At 31.5% G+C, this 18,158-nt stretch overlaps 1 protein-coding gene across 4 annotated transcripts in view; it reads left to right on the top strand.

Annotated features, from left to right (window-relative positions):
* Nucleotides 1–16,251: 16,251 nt before the first annotated feature.
* LOC120081759 (serine--tRNA ligase) overlaps nucleotides 16,252–18,158 on the top strand; it is an 11,522-nt gene continuing 9,615 nt past the window's right edge. For 3 of the 4 annotated variants that reach the window (XR_005482945.1, XM_039036912.1, XM_039036913.1), the window contains exons 1-4: nucleotides 16,253–16,480; nucleotides 16,569–16,639; nucleotides 17,235–17,396; nucleotides 17,473–17,578. Coding sequence is in view for 3 of the 4 variants with exons in the window: in XM_039036912.1 (XP_038892840.1) it covers nucleotides 16,348–16,480; nucleotides 16,569–16,639; nucleotides 17,235–17,396; nucleotides 17,473–17,578 (472 nt within the window). In the remaining variant the exon portion in view is untranslated. Of the gene's footprint in view, nucleotides 16,481–16,568; nucleotides 16,640–17,234; nucleotides 17,397–17,472; nucleotides 17,579–18,158 lie in introns of all 4 variants that reach the window. The other variant, XM_039036911.1, reaches the window with a different exon arrangement.

Genomic DNA, 18,158 nt, shown 5'->3' with positions numbered 1-18,158 from the left:
TATGCTGCTGGTATAAATTTTGGTTTAGTTCTTTAGCAAAACAGGGAGAGAAAGAGAAGAGGAGAAAAACCACATTTTTTTAGAGAGACACTTTGAATTTACAGAGCGATTATTGTAATTTTTGTGAGATTCAATCAATTTGTATTCAATCTTTGTATCAAATATGCAACTATCAATGGATTGCTTGAAGAATTTCATTGTTCATGAGTAGGTAATCCTTTTTCTGGAGAATTATGTAGATTGACATTTTCTTGAGACTTTTCCTTGAATTTTCTTTCATGTAATTACTTTCTTTTGAATGTTCTTGCTGAGATTCAGAATAAAATTGATTAAGATTGAAATTGACGACTCAAGATTAATCAATTTTTTAATGCAAAAATTACATGGTTATATAACAAAATTGTAATTGTGGTTGCAAGAATTAGTAGTCTTGATAAAAAAAAATGTGGACTTCTTTTCCTCTTTTCTTTAAATAATCTATTAATTCAGAACATTCATGCAACCAAGTTTGAATTTTCAGTCTTTTAATTTCAAGATTGGAATAGTTAAGAAAACCCATGTGCTTAATGCAATTTAGGGATTAATTGTAAAATGTCTTTAGGAAGCAATTAAGATCTAGATTGGAGTTAACTGTCAAATTAGCTAATTAAGGCATTAAGAATTTATTCCTAATGAACTACTGAATAATCTAATTGCATGATTCTTTGTTAAGTCAATGATAGAATTGCCTAGCTTTCATAAACTCCCCAGGATTTCATTTCAATTGAATCTTATCTCACAGTCTCTCTTGTTTCTCTCATCAATAAATTTTATATATCAATTCCTGTCTTTTTCACTTAGTTAGTTTCTAGTTCTTAAAACAAACAACCCCCATTTAATCTTTTGCATTTTGGAATTCAAGTAGTCTATTTTAGGCCAATTAATAAAGGTTCTTTTTGGATCGACCTCTTACTCCACTATTACTACGTGTTGGTACTAGTTGTAGTTAGAGTATTATAAATTCCATTTGTTTTGGGTAAGATAAAATTAATGATACCTATTTCACACCAAACAAAACGTTGTAATATCTAACCCTTTATGCATGCTTATTCTTGTTTTTTATGTAATTAGAACGTTATCGATCCTTGCTTCCGCTGTGCATGTGTTCTTTATATTCCAACACTAATTAATTTTAAACAATTTAAAATTAATATATTTTTCCTAAGCTCCTATGTTTGCATGCAACTCTTTGTTATAGGTTAATGGTTGCTAATCATTAATTTTTATAATTATTACAAATTTTAATGATTAGTTATATAACATGCTCACTGTGATTTTAATTAATTAACAATAAAAAACATTAAATCATATAACATGCATTTCATGACTTTAATATAACCATTATATTAAGTTTTGGATGTGTCATGCTCAATGCATATTGATTTTTCAATTAAATATAACACTTATATAATATTATGAAAATCAACCAAGCATGTTCATATACATTAATAAATATAACTATTTATATTTTCTAATTAATGTCATACAACATGCTTCTCCAATTATATTTTCAGAAAGGTTGTCTTGACATTCATTTGTCATATCTCATAGTCATAATATGTGGCTATGAATAAGATAACTCTTATAAACCTAAGCATAGTAACATGGGAAAAAGTTTCCTCATAGTCAACCCATTCCTTTTAGGTATAATCCTTTGTTACGAGTCTAGCTTTGAAGGTTTGTACCTTCCAGCTACATCTCTTTTTCTCTTGTAGATCCATTTACACCTTATGGGTTTAACACCTTCAGGTGGATCTACAAGATCCTATACTGAATTGGAGTACATCAACTCCATTTCAAGATCCATGGCTTTGACCCATTGGTCCTTGTCTACGTCATTCATTGCCTGCCTATAAGACAATGGATCCTCAACACCATCATTTGGTATGACAACCTGAGTTTCAGTTAAACCCAAGTAACGGTCAGGTTGTGCTATAATCCTCCTACTTCTTCAAGGCACTCTCAGTGATTAAGAAGAATGAGACTGACTTAAAGTGCTAGTCCATTCATTAACTTTTGATGAAGGACCAACACCATTGTCAACAACTCTTGTTGATGCTTCAGTAGCTTCATCTAATACTAATTTACTTCATGGTTTATGATCTCTCATGTGATCTTTTTTCAAGAATGTAGCATTTGTCGATACAAACACTTTGTTTTCTTATGGATCAAAGAATAGACCACCTCTCGTTTCCTTAAGGTAACCAATAAATTGGCATAATCTTGAACGAGGTTCCAATTTCTTAGGATTTGTCACTAGCACATATGTTGGACAACCTCAAATCCTAAAGTAGCGCATACTAGGTTTACGCCCCCTCTATAACTCGAAAGATGTTTCAGAAACACTCTTCGATGGAACGTTGTTCAAGATATGAACTGGAGTCTCTACTGCATACCTTAAAATGAGCTAGGCAATTGAGCATAGCTCATCATAGAACGAACCATGTCTAACAAGGTTATATTTCTCCTTTTCGATATATCGTTTTGCTGAGGTGTATCAGGTGCTGAGAGTTGAGATTGGTTCCATGTTCTATCATATAATATTGGAATTTTAAATCCATATACTCTCCACCTCGATCAAATCGAAGTGTTTTAATAGTCTTACCTAACAAATTTTCAACTTTTGCTTTATACTCCTTGAACTTTTCAAGGGCTTAAGACTTATGTTCCATTACGTATAAGTAACCATACCTCGAATAATCATCTATAAAAGAGATGAAGTATTTGTACTCTCCTTGAGCTTTTACATTCATTGGACCACAAAGATTCGAATGCATGAGCTCTAAAGGCTATTTGGCTCTATAGCATTTTCCACTAAAAGGTCCTTTAGTCATTTTACCTTCAAGGCAAGATTCACATTGAGGTAATGAATCATCTTCTAACTCACTTAGAAGTCCATTATTTACCAATCTCTCGATCCAATCGAGATTAATGTGACTTAATCTTTAGTGCCAAAGATAAGTATTATTGTTACTTAGAGAAATTCTTTTCCTTTAGTTTGAGTATTAGCAGTCGTAAACATCTCATGATTTAAAAGTACTTTTATTTCAATTGGTCTTAACACATACAAGTTGTTTTCTAATTTAGCCAAACAAATTTGTACCCTATTTTTTGAAATGAACGCTTCATTACTTGTAAAAAGCACTGAATACACATGTTTAATTAAGCAGAAAATAGATACTAAGTTCCTTTTCATTTTAGGAACAATATACAAACTTTCTAAGAAAAGAAATCTATTTCCAAAAAAATAACTTTGCAGCTCCCACTGCACGAGCTGAAATGACGTCTTCAATTCCAACCTTAAGCGCCATTTCACCCTCAAAAAGCTGCTGGAAGGAACTAGTTCCCTGTAAAGAAGAACAAACACGATCAGTGGCTCCTAAATCAAGTATCCATGAATTATGGTCATTTTCCACTAAAAATGTTTGTAAAATAAGTAAATCGCGTTTACCTTCATTTTCCTTATTCTTCTCAGCAAGGTACTTTGAGCAGTTTCGCTTCCAGTGACCTTCCACAATCCAGTGGAAGCACTTACCCTTTTCGGCCACCTTGGCCTTTCCCTTACTCTTCTCAACAAAAGGAACCTTCCCCTTTCCTCCTTTCTTCTTTTGGACCTTCTTAAGACTAGAAGATGAGGGTATAGACTTAGTTCCTGAGGATGAACCCTTATGGAACTTTCTGGAATGAGCTGTTGGGGTTGATGCCCTAGATTTTGTAGGGTCTTATAGTTTATAAACCTTGTATGAACAAACATTTATGTGATTAATAATATTTGATATTTTATTCACTTTGTTTATGAAATATATGATATTTTAGTTGCATTAACCACAAACCAATAGACTAACATCCAAGATTATCGTTGTAACTTAAACATATATGTGGAGACATATAGGTAGATCATGTTTAAGTGATAACCTAAATGGTCTGTAGTATATGGATAAGGCTGGGTACCTTATCCTGGTGACATTACGAGTATGACCCGCTTTGTAGGTGTTACAAATGATGTAAAGTGCTACAAATGATCTGATCCTTATTATTCATGTATTAGACATGTGAGCGAGGATATTCTATATAAAAGAGTTTGTATAAGACCAGACCACGAAATGTTCAGTCTCATTATATAATGTCGTTCATAATAAAGATTTCCATTTCACTAGGATGACCATAGGTAACATGACCTTAACCCTTAGTGAGTTGTGGACTCCTGCCTATGAGGGTGATCCTTTGATTTGTATGAGTGAGAGTGACCAGATCGCCGACTCAACAAGCCTACGATTTTGAAGATTCGTCTGATTGGGGAGTTGGGAACTTAGCTACACAAGATGGAATTCACTTCTTCCCCAAAGCAGGGGTAAGTAGATAAATTACTTCCTTAAGGGCTGATTCCGGGTCTTGAACGATGTGGTGCCACATCCTCTCCTGGTCGAGAGGGGCTTAGTCATAGTGGGACTATGATCTATTGTTCATTAGATGGATCAGTGGTACTTAAGGAGTTAAATGTAACTATAGGGGAAAAACGAGAATTTAGCCCAACTGTACTTACGAGCAATTTGTGAAGGGTCATCGTAACTATTGATTAGTTATATCCAATAGATACATAAATATATTTGTAGTGTGAAGAGTGCAGCTGTCGATCTTTAGTGGAGTGCCCGACAATTAACAGATGGTGGATATTGTAATTAAAGAGTTTAATTAATTATTCACATACCGTTTGAGCTTTAAGCTACAGGTTCATAAGGTCCCTTGATAGCTTAAAGGACTAAGTTGGGAATCAGTTTTTTGGGTTAGTTTGAAATGTTCAAATTAATAAGAGGGAATCTAATTATATATGATATAATTAAATTAATTAAATTATATATGATATAATTGACATAATGTATTTGATATAGTTTAATTGGAGGAACAAATATTTGAATATGATTCAAATATGTTTTCTATGAATAAGATTCATATTTGTTAAATTTAATATAAATATGATTTATATGAAATGCCATAAAATAGAGAAAAAGAACTATGATTTATATATTGTATATGATGCAATATTAAAACTATATGTTATAAATATAATATGATAAGTTAGTTTATTTATAATTATTAATTATTTGATAATTAATTCCTTTTTTCTTTTTAACCACCTTAGTGGGAAGTTAAGCAGTTTTTATGGCAAAATGGAATAAAATAAAATTTGATTTTATTATTCTACAAATCAATGTTACACGATTTATGAAATCTCCTACACAACGAAATTAGAGCCTATGCGATATACCTGCTTCTCAAAACAATTGAGAGATCTTTCTATGTGATTGAGGTTGCTTCCTTCAATCATCTTCCTCCTAAAAAACCATAAACTCCCTCTAACCAAAAAAGTCAGAGCCCACCACTCCTAGATTCTCACACTGAGAATACCAAGGTAACTAAGTGGTAGTATCCTTCCCTTTGGTTCGTGTTTTAGTTAATGTTTGATTGAGGAGAGTTCGTGTTGTTCGAAGTGTTCGTATAAGTTCGAGGGATTAACGTGAAGAAGAGTTCTTCAAAGGTATAATCTCTAAACTTTGTTTCTTGTTAGAAAGCATGTTGTAATTTAGTTAAAGTGCATAATCTGTTTGTTTTACTGTAAATATATGCATTCAATCGAAATGGGATTTGGACGATCCGCTTCCGCTCAAAGGTTCTATGTCAAAAGAGATCCTTCATGGGCAACATTTACCTTTCCTTCTATCAATCCTTTACCTTTCATAAGAGAATGGTAGGTATGAAACTTATTCAGAAGAGTCATTATAGTGTGATTTTATTCATAACCGTATTGTTGCAAAACTGAAGAAAGCTCTTCAGAAGAGATTCTATATAAAAGACACCTGACTTTGCTCGTCAATGACCGCCCCATTCATTTTAGCCACGTTGAACGGGACCATCAGATCGAGAACATATTCTCTAACTGATTGGCTTTCCTTCATACGTGCATTATAAACATATTTGAGGGCCTCATGCCGAATCTGAATGGACAGTTGCCCAAACATATCCTGGAGGGACTCCATGATCTCATGAGCAGTGAGCATGGCCTCATGCTTCTTATTGAGTACATCAGATAGTCTCGTCAAGATATAGACTCGGGTCTTTTTATTGGCCTTTGCCCAACGGTCATATGCATCCCTAAAATTTAAGGGTGCATTTCGAGCGAGGACCTGAGGACACTCCTCAGTTAAGACAAACCACATATCATCGATAACAAGAATCGTATTCAAGTTTGATTTCCATGTCGCGTAATTTTCGTCGGTTAATTTTTCATTTTTAAGTAAAGCAATAATTGAGGAAGACATGCTAAAAAAAAAACAAATAAATGACCTTTTTAGTTATCTTTACCTTAACCCATCACACAAAACATCCAATTAGCAAAATCAAGCAATCATAGAATCCTAAATAAACTATTGATTTGATTTTGTAACGAGACTTCAGAGGTTTAGGAAAACAACCACCGAAGGGTGATCAACTATCCCTCCCCTTAATTGAGACTATCTCAACTAATTACTAATTTGAGAATAGATTTTATTCCTATAGCTTTTAGCTAACAATAATTTGGTCAAGGATTCATTAACTCGTTTAATTCATCCTATAAGTGTGACCCTTTCATTTTCAAATTTCAGAGGTATGCTTCAACAAGCCACCGTTAAGAAAGACAACTGTTCAAAATTAACTTAAGAAATCTTATCCACTTTTGGAGTTTGCGTTGTTTCGAGACCTATGATCATACCCTTCGAAGGGATGGTTGCTCTAGGATGACACGTAGGCGGATCATAAGAATCTCATAGTGCAACCTAATGACGGAGATGGAGGAAATTTTTTGAAAAAGATCTTTTAAGCGGAAGCAAATATTGACCCAAATTCCATTTTTTTCATTGAATATAAGTTTTACAGTAAATAAGAACAAGATATGCATTTTCTTAAATTATAGCGTGCTTTAAATAAAATATTTAGGGTTTAAGAAACCCTTACCTTTGAAGAACAATTTCTTCAAGAACTCCCTCAAACAGATCACGAACTGATCTACTTCTCCATGTGGAACACGACCACTCGAGAACCCTCTGTATTCTTTTGGGACAAAGAATTCAAGCAAGAGTTGTAGGTTTTGCTTGAATCCTTGGAAGAGGGAAGGAGATGGAGAGGAAGAGAGGGAAGAGAATAACTTTTCTTCTTTGTAAGTTTTTTCTTGGAGAGAACTCTTCTCAATGAGAGAATTGGTGAATAAGGAAAAATTTCCAACCACCTCAATTACAACCCACGTAAAAACATTGAGAAAATAAGGGGAGGGAGTTGTAACTCCTTCCCTTTAATTAGATCTTCAATTAAATTATATATATATTTATATATATATATATATATATATATATATAATATATATATTATATATAAATATAAACTACTTTATTATATATATACACTATATATTATATCAAATATAACATATAGCCTATAGTTTTATATTGCATCAAATACAACATGACCTATAGTTTTATTTTCTCTCGACAATACATGATATTTAATATAAATCACATTATATTAAATTTACTTATATGAATCTCATCCATATAATTGATATTTTGATCATATCCAAATATTAATTCCTCTCATATAAATCATATTTATATTTAATTACATGAATTTCATTCATATAATTAGTATTGAAACATATCCAAATTCCTCTCATATTACCTAAAATATATAATGTATCAAAATTATTATTATAATAATTATAATCAAATATATAATTAATTAATTAATTAATATATTATAATTAATTTAATTAATTATATCATATATAATTAATTTCCTCAATTAATTTGAACACTTCAAATTAATCCAAAATCATTTATCAATTAAATCTCTATTGAGCTACAGAGGGGACCTTATGAACATGTAGATTGAAGCTTCAATGGTACTTGGATAATTAATTAAACTCTTTAATTAAATTATACAACATCCATTAACTGTCGGTCACTTCACTAAAGAACGACAGCTGCACTATTCGCACTATAGATAAATTTTTGTATCCATTGGATATAACCAATCAACAACGCGATGACCTTTCACAAATTGCTCCTAAGTAAGTTGGGCAAAAAAATCATTTTGCCCCTATAGTTACATCTAACTCCTTAAGTACCATTAATTTCTCTAATGAACCCATTATGACCAAGTCCCTCTCGGGCCAGGAGAGGGTGTGTCCACTATGTTCAAGACCCGGTATCAGTCCCTTAAGGAGCAATTTATCTACTTACCCATACATTGAGGAAGGAGTGAATTCCGTTTTGTGTAGCTGTGTTCCCAGCTCCTAGTCAGACGAATCCCCAAAATGGTAGGCTTGTTGAGTTGGCACTCTGGCCACTCTCACCCATAAAAATCAAATGACTGCCTTCGTGAGCAGGAGTTCACAACTCACCCAAGATTCAGGTCATGTCACATATGGTCATCCTAGTTAAATGTAAGTCTCTATTATTTACGGTGTTATATAAAAATACTAATCATTTCGTGGTTCGATCTTATACAAACTTTTTGTATAGGATACCCCGCTCACATGTCTCCACATGAATGATCAGAATCATATCATTTGTAGCACTTTACAACACTTGTAACACCTACAAAGCAGGTCGTATCCATAGTGTTACTAGGTTAAATTACTCAGTCTTATCCATCTACTACAGACCGTTTATTTTATTATTTAAACAAGATCCACTTGTATGTCTCTACATACTTGTTTAAATTGCATGAAATAACCTTAGATCTTAGTTTATTGAATTGAGTATATACTTATAAAATAACACTTATTTTATTAACAATAATATATTTATATAAAGTTTACAAACTACGAGATTACAAGAGATTTAGAACATCGATCCTAACAAGAAACCGTAGGATACGTTGATATGTGACATTCTCCCACTTACTCTGAACATTTCCCATATTCACCATGATATTGATCCACACAAACACTTTCCGAAGGGAGGCCACGCCCAGGGCGACATGAAGTCGAGCATGGATCTCACTGTGTGAACTCTTAGGGACGTGAGAGCGTAAAAATGATATATCTTATATACCATATTTCTCCCACTAAAATGTTCTAATTATTTTAGAATTTTGCTTTACTTAGCTAAATTCCAACTAATGAATCTATCTAAGTCTATTCCTATTATAACTTTTATAATAAGATCTTTATACTAAAGTTCTAGGTGTATTAAACCATTTAATTTATCTAGTGACATTACATGCTAATAGGACCTCGATTAGTTCAACTTAGGTTCCAATTCAGTTTCCAATTAGGAGGTGTTACGTAAATCGTTAACTTAAATATCTCAAGTCTAGACAGAACTGTATCGATTGAGTTCTCTTACAACCTTAATCCTATTTGTCCTACTTGTTCAATTTTAAAAGAAACTAAGTAGTTATTCTAATCTAATTAGAAATGTGATCTTAGGTCTAATTAATTTTAAACAATTTAAAATTAATATATTTTTGATGAGATCTATGTTTGCATGCAACATTTTGTTATATGTTAATGGTTACTAATCATTAATTTTTCTAACTATTACAAATTTTAATGATTAGTCTTATATCATGCTCACTATGAATTTAATTAATTATTAATAATAAAATTAAATCATATTACATGCATTTCATGACTTTAATATAACCATTATATTAAGTTATGGTTGTATCATAATTCATACTCAATGCATATTGATTTTCAATTAAATATAACACTTATATAATATTATGAAAATCAACCAAGCATACTCATATACATTAATAAATATAACTAATTATATTTTCTAATTAATGTCATGCAACATGCTTCTCCAATTTCATATATTTAACATATCACATACATTAAATAAACCTTGAAATTATAAATCATGCATTTCATAGCATACATTATATCACTTTCATACCATACATTATAATATACAAAAAAAAAATGCTTGAACATACTTAAAGTGAGATTTATTTAAATGACATTCACAAAGCATTTAAATAGCAAATAAACCTGATATTTTGGCCCATAGGATAAAATAAAGTAGTAAATTGCACTAATTTAGTTAATTTTATCCTAAAATTTCTTCTCTCGCTCTAGAATTGGACCAGACCAACCTTAACCAGTCTAAGCTAAATCACCAACTTGCGAACCAAGTCAAGCCAACCAAACCGGACCACCAACTAAATCGGACCCGCTTTATTAACCCCAATTCTTTGCAGAATTGTGCAAGGATGCAGAATGTTGGTGGAATTGCTATTTTTGGCCAAATTGGTCTCAATTTTCATTGACATGAATCCTAATTCTAGACTCGAACTTATAGAGCAATAATGCCAAAAAAAAAAAAAAAATACAGGGACTTTACATTGATCATATCAAAATTGTAAATCTAAGATCAAATATTGCATAAAACGTTCAATTACAAACCATAACATTCATAATGTAGTAAATCCCAAATTAATAATACGATTTGGTCTGATACAAATTGAAGGGATGAAAACCCTAAGGCATAGAAGAGAAAAAATGACATTTAAAATCAAAACAAGTTTACATTAGAATAAAAGTAATAACGATTAAGCATGTTATTCCCAAAAAGACTTACAAGGAAGAAAGTCTACCTTGCAAACCTTTTGACAATTCTATAGAATTTCTCCGTTGAATTGGATTGGGATTGGACATCAATATTTGGAAACCATTTTTTCTTTCTTTTCTTAGGAAGAAGAAAACACAAAGAGTAGAGATGGTGAGAGATTTTCTCGTAACTTCCCTAAATGGGGAGTTAATTTTTTTTAATTTAAATTAAATAAAATTTAATTAAATTAAATTAAGGGGTCTTGTTAAATATAAAAAAAAAACTATTTAAAAATATTCACACTTTATAACAAAAAGTTTTAAAAACACAAGTACTTTTAGAATTTTTTGCTATAGAATGTAAATATTTTTGGAATTTTTCTATTTATAAGAATTTCCCTTAAATTAAATTTATTAACTAAATCATATTTAATTAAATGATCATTTAAATCACATTTAAATGATTTCCTCTCACATAACTTATAGTTTTAATGTGCATCTAATGTATATTAAAATTAACTGATAGTTTTGATTTAATCAATTTAATTTAATTCAAAATTAAATTAAATTAAATAATTAATTATTTCTTCCGTTAATTAATCATCCAATTAACTACCACATATTTAATTTAATTTCCCATTTGAATCATATTAAAAAATATTTTCTCATTGTTTTAATGTGCATCCAATGCACGTTATTTTTAACCTATAGTTTTCAATATGAATCTTATTCATATTAAATTAATATTTGAACTTCTTTTAAATATTTCGTTCTCTCGTTTATTAATTTTGAATCATATCCAAAATTGATAATAAAGTCTAAAATTACACTTTTATATTAAAATGTATTAACATATATTACAAAATTCCTAATTATGAATTTGAACATTTCAAATTCAATTTAATGACAAATTTCCTCAATACCCTTTACAAGCTACGAAGGGGACCTAATGGACGCAACGATGTGAGAGTAATTGGCCAAACTCATTAAAGGACAATCCCTCGTGAAAAGAGTTCACAATATGCTCAGGAGTAAGACTAAGTTGCCTAGATCATCCTATTGAAACAGAAACCTAACTAGTCAATGGAGTTACATCTAGTGGTTACTATTTCACGATCTGGTCTTGTGCAAACTCATTGCACGAGATATTCCCACTCGTGTGTCTTCTACACCAAAGTGTTGGATCACTGCGTTTGCATCAAATACAAAGTGCGTCGTATCCATAGTGTTACCAAGATAAGGTACCCAATCTTATTCCTATATTATAGACTATTTATGTTGTATCTTGAACATTGATCCCTATATTGTTGGGGTTGATGCTCTAAATCTCGTAGGGTTCTATAGTTTGTAATTGTAACTAGAAATATTTTATTTGTGTAATAAAATATGTGATATTTTATTTCAAAATTAGTTGCATTAACCATAAACCAATAAACTAACATCCAAGGTAGAGATAGGGGAAATACCCAGAGACGGAGTTGGGGAGTCCCTTGCCCCACCCCGGCCCCATTGCCAACCCTAGTACTTACGAGCAAGGACACAAAAATATATCTGTAGTGCGAAGAGTGCAGTTGTCAGTCTTTAGTGGAGTGCCCGACAGTTAACGGATGGTAAATACTTTAATTAAAGGAGTTTAATTAATTACACATAGAGCTTTAAGCTACAGGTTCGTGAGGCCCCCTATGTAGCTCAACGGAAATTAATGAGAATCAATTTTTGGATTGATTTGAATTATTCAAATTAATTGGAGAAATTAATTACATGTGATATAATTAATTTAATCTAATTATATATATGATATAATTACCATAATGTATTTGATACATTATAATATAAAGTTTATTTGAGAGGAAATAAATATTTGAATATGATTTATATATAAATTATATGAATTTGATTCACATAATTAAATTTAATATAAATGAGATATTAAATGTCGTTGGTGAGGGAATAGAAACTATAGATTATATTGTATTTGATACAATATAGAAACTATAGATTATGCGTTATATTTGATATAACATATAGTTTAATATATACATTTTATGATAAGATAGTTACCATATAAATATATATTAAATCGAAAATAAATAATTTTATTTTATTTTATTTTAAAAATCGTTTTGGGAGGGAGTTGTTACTCCCCTCTTTTCTCTCTAGAACGTGCTAGTGAGGAAGAGGAAAATAGTTCTTATTTCTGGTGTGATTTCACAAAGACAAGATAGATACATAGAAACATTATGGAGATAATATATCTCATATCTTCTTCTGATTTCTCTCAAAATCTCTCTCTTCCAAAATAGTCTTAGCCCATAACTACTGGATTCTCCCCCAAAGAATACAGAGATAACATTCATGGTGGTGTTCTCATTAACGGTTAGAAGGTTTGAGATTGTTCGTGACAAGATTCGGAGAAAGAATCTCGTGATTAAAAGTTCTTCAAGGGTGAGGTTTTTTGAACAATTTTTCTTTTATGTAATATTTGTTTTTTTTTTTTTTTTAAGCATGATGCAATTATCTTTTAGATGCATAATCGGTATGTTTTTGTTATAAAATTTATGTGCTGTAAATTTTGGGTATTTGGTTCGATCTAATGTTTTTCAATGGTTCCTTCATATATGTCTCTGCATACACTTCAAGACTCACAAACAACACATGATGTTAGTTTATTAGATTATTTAGGGTCAATAAGACAAAGTTAAATAAAATTTCAATAACACTTATTGATAAAAATATTAATAATGGTCATTTGATTACATTCACTATCTACAAACTTTAGGATATAAAACTGAACGAAAATAATTTTTTTAGGACAGTGGTCGACGGTGAGAGGCATTGTGAAGGTGAGATGAAGATGGCTGTGTGGATGAGGGTTGAAACGTGTGAAGAGAAGAAGGCTGGGGGAGAGAGAAATTCTCTCTCTCTGTCATTTTTTTTTTTTTTTTTTTTTTTTTTTTTTTTTTTTTTTTTTTTTTTTTTTTTTTTTTTAAAGAAAAATTTTGCATGCAAACCGAGACACCCTATATATAAATATATTTGTTTTTTTCCTCTTATTTCTTAAAGCCCTAAATCATATATATATATACACATTTAAATATCCCTTACTTTTCTTTTTCTTTTCAAACTTCCAAATCTCCAAATAAAACTCAATCTTTAAACTACTAATCAAAATCCCTCGAATCAAATTCAAAATTTCCAAATCTTAATAACTTAAACTCCCAAATCCTCTTGAGAAAATGAAAAAAATTAAATCAATTATCCTATGAAATTGATTTAAATTAATTATCTTCTCCAAATAAAAAAAAAATCTAAATCCCAAATTCAATCTAATTTCGCAAATTGAATTAAAATTTGAAACACATCTAGACTCTCTTTGAATTAAATTCCAATTCTCAAATCCTTCATCGAAGCAAATTTTATAATTGAATTATCCATGCACAATAATTAAATTTAACCTCAAAATTCAAAATAACTATCAAATATTTCAAGATAATTAAATTTAAATTACCTACAAATTTGGGATGTCACAGTTTTAAGTTGACATCTCAATTGAGTATTAATATTTTGGGAAAATATGCGTAAAATTGAAAAGTTAAGTGTCAAACAGAAAGAGAGAAAAGAAATGCATGATCCAAAAGTAAACCTTAGATCTTATTTTTCAAAACTCCTAATAATGTGCATGTGTACTTCTAAAAAAAAATAAAAGGCAATCCATATTTTTTTTCTTTCAAAAAACTCAACTTAATACTCCAAACACAGACTTAGACAAAATAATTCAACACCCAAAAAACAAACACATAAGCTCCATATAGATATTTCAAAACTCAACTCAATGCCCAAATAGCCGTTAATACACTAATTATTGGAAAATTGTTAGAATTAGTTCCAAAAAAGTTTTCATCTTTCAGAACTATCACACTTTTATATAATTCATCAAAATAGTTTTTCTCAATCCATCTTGATCGAGATCAATCACCGAGATAGATAAAAAATTAAGGACGTGTTTGGTTGAGAATCTGAAGACATAAATTCGAAGACGGATTCAATGAAAACATAGTATTATTTAATATTTTCAAATATGTATTTGGTATCATATACAAAAATTAGATTCTAATTTAAATAATTTTTTAATATGTCTTTGATACTATATGTATAAATTAAAAAAAAAAATTAATTGTAGTTATCTATTAAATATTAGTTGATAATAAACTATTATTAGTTTTTATGAACATATTTTATGTTAAAACAATTTGTATAATTATTGTTTTATAATGTATTTACATATACCTATTTTAATTTTAAAAATGAATTTAGTTTATAACATGAATAGTGTATTACTATTTTTTTTGTCTTTATTTAATATAATTATGCATTTTAAATTTTAAAATTTAAAATTTAGATATAATGAGAACACAAAAATGTTGTTTTCAAAATTTACTCGGTTTGTATTACAAAATTTGAAAATAGTTTTGAGAAACATAATTTGAGTTGTCTACGAAACACATATCTGCCAAACTCAATGCATCTAGAAACATAAAATAGAATTCGGATTGCCAACCAAACTAGGGTTGGTAATGGAGCCGGGGCGAGGTGGTCCCCGTGGGCCCCATTCCTCGTTTCCCCGCGGGGATTCCCCTACTAATTCCCGGAATCCCTACTAATTCTCTGCGGGGATTCCCCATTTCTTTTAATTAAAAATTGATTAAAATTTGGGCTTATATTTATAATTTAGATATCAATGGTTCCACAACACTATAAGTCTATACATTATAAATGAGTTATTTTATATATTTTAAATATATATTTATAAAATATTAAAAATATAAATATATCAAATCGTGGTCAGGGTGGGGGCGGGAATGGGATACCATCCCCGCTCCGCCCCGTCCTCAGACGGGGTCCTGAAAAATTTCCCCGGTTTGACTCCATCTCTGGTCAAACTAGGGATTTTCCGCTCCGATCGGGATAGGCTCCGCGGGGAATTTTGCCAACCCTAAACCATACCCCAATTTTTTCATTCTATTGAATGTTTTAAGCTTTCGCGATAAAATCTCGGACAAAATTAACAAAGAGATTCTATTTATTTCTTAAATCTTACTTAATTTTTCTCCAAAATTTATCTTTCCCAAAATTTAAAAAATCACAGTATAATCATCTAAGATCTCCAAAAAGTTCATTTAGATAATTGAAAATTTGAAAATTCTAATAATTATGTAAACAAAAGTTGGGCGAAGTATTTGAAATTTTGGTACAGGTAGCCTGATTTTGGAGAAAATTTCAAAAGATATAAGATTTGGTATAAAATTTAAAAAATTAGTTAAATCTCAGTGCCAATCCTATGAGACAATCAATAAGATAAAACAATCATTTTTTAAATCTAAATCTTGATAATCGATCTTGACTAAGAAGTACCGAAAAAAACTATTATAACCAACTTTATAAAAAGATGTTAGTTTTGAAAAATAGAAACATTGGAAGGTTATTTCTATTATTTTGACTTTCAAAAAATGGATAGGAGACGGCTAGAAAGCGGTTCGGAGGTTCGGTCTAAACCTGGAGTACCGGTTTGGTTCTGAATCAGTTGGATTCTCATCCGCCAATGGTATATTTCAGGTTTAGGGTTTTGTAGGTTAAAGGTCTCTCACTCTGAATTGCAGTTTTTGGAATTTCTTCGTTGTGCTGTGGAAGGGGGAATCTCAGAAGCCATATAGAGAGAGATGTTGGACATCAATTTGTTCAGGGAAGAGAAGGGCAACAATCCTGAAATCATCCGTGAGTCTCAACGCCGCCGATTTGCCAACGTTGAACTCGTTGATGAAGTCATTAAGCTTGATAAGGAATGGCGTCAACGTAATTCTCCAATCTTTCATCCTCTATTTCATTTCTATCGTTTTTGTTGATTTTTTTTCTTACTTTTTTGGAATTGGAATTTGTCTAGGCCAATTTGAGCTTGAGAATCTCAGAAAGGAGTTTAACAAGATCAACAAGCAAATTGCCCAGCTTAGAATAGTAAATCATCTATCTATCTATCTTTCTTCTTCCATGTTGTTTGTGCTTTCTCTTCTGCATTATCAGATTACATATCTTCACTGTATTGATTGCGAGAAAATTGGTTTAGGAACTTGTGTTAATTTCATAGTCTATGCAACTGTTAGTCTCCGATTTCGAGGTTGGATTTTTGTGTTGTAAGACATCCTATACAGTATACGTATGAACTGGATAGTGGAATGTGAAAATTTGTTTTTACGGATGGTGGAGGCCAGTGGAGGTCGAAGAGAGGTTCTGAGGAAGAATTTGGCAATTGTTTGCTTGTAGGAGAGGAAACTGGCGCTCTCAAATCGGTCAGGGTTATCTTACATTTTTTGGTAGTTGATGTTGTTATTTGCACTGTATTTTGCTTGGTATTGCTGTTAGAACTCTATATTTATTTAGAAGTTGAATATTTCTAGCACAGTGAGTGCCGTCTCCTGTTTCTGGTTCACGGTGGGGTTTTTCTGAGTGCAGGAACAATGCTTAGATACCTAACTTATGTCTTGTGAAATTTTTGGTTTTGGTTCAATATCCATGCTTCCTGTTGTTTACTTCGTAAAATTTGGGAATGAAGGCTGGTGAGGATGCATCTGAGAAGATTAAAGACACTGAAGAAAATAAAAAATTGTCTGCTGAGAAGGATGTCGAAGCTAAGGATGTGTTAAAAAAGTTGAACTCCAAATTGGAAATAATTGGAAACCTTGTGCACGATTCTGTTCCTGTCAGCAATGATGAGGTATGATGGTATCACTGCATTTGTTTTATTCTTGGTAATGCTTTACTTTCTTAACAATGAAAGCAACTTTTTGTAGGCTAATAATGTTGTTATCAGATCATGGGGTGAGAAATTAGTGAAACCAAAATTGAAGAATCATGTTGATCTTGTTGAGCTTCTTGAAATTGCGGATACCAAAAAAGGTAACAAATTATGGAAAATCTTATTTCTGTCGATTGAGCCGTGCACAAATTTCTTATTGTTGAAAGTAGGGTTTTTTCCCTAGGGGTATTATTGTAATTTTCTTCTACCCTAGGGCTCTCTACTATCTATTTATTTACCCTGTTCTCTTGTATTCAGTGTATCAATTAAAATAATGAGAAAAATGTCTGTATCGTGGTTTTTCTCCCTGTTCTAGGGTTTCCACGTAAATTGTGTGTTGGTCTCTCTTTTCTTATATTTCATCATGGTATCAGAGTATGGCGACGAAATCCTAGCCGTCATTGACGAGAACCAACCACAGACATCTTCTACAGACGAAGCTCCAATCATGGATCTGAAAGCTGTTATCCAAGAAGCTGTAAAAGAATACCTCCAATTTGCCCTACCGCAACTTCTTCCAGCCACCATAGCCGCCGTCCAGCCACCGCAGGGGGCACCATCGACGTCGATCGAGGGTTCCTTCGAAGGACAGAATCGTGAGATCGGGCCACAACAACCCTCGTTCGCACCGACCATGCCACACGAGTCGCCGACCATTCCTTTCTCTGCCCAGCCGCGACC

The sequence above is a fragment of the Benincasa hispida genome, chromosome 7 (assembly GCF_009727055.1).
Source record: "Benincasa hispida cultivar B227 chromosome 7, ASM972705v1, whole genome shotgun sequence".
Classification (NCBI taxonomy): domain Eukaryota; kingdom Viridiplantae; phylum Streptophyta; class Magnoliopsida; order Cucurbitales; family Cucurbitaceae; genus Benincasa; species Benincasa hispida.
The sequence above is the reverse complement of the archived record's forward strand: the minus strand, read 5'-3'. Positions and strand labels throughout refer to the sequence as shown.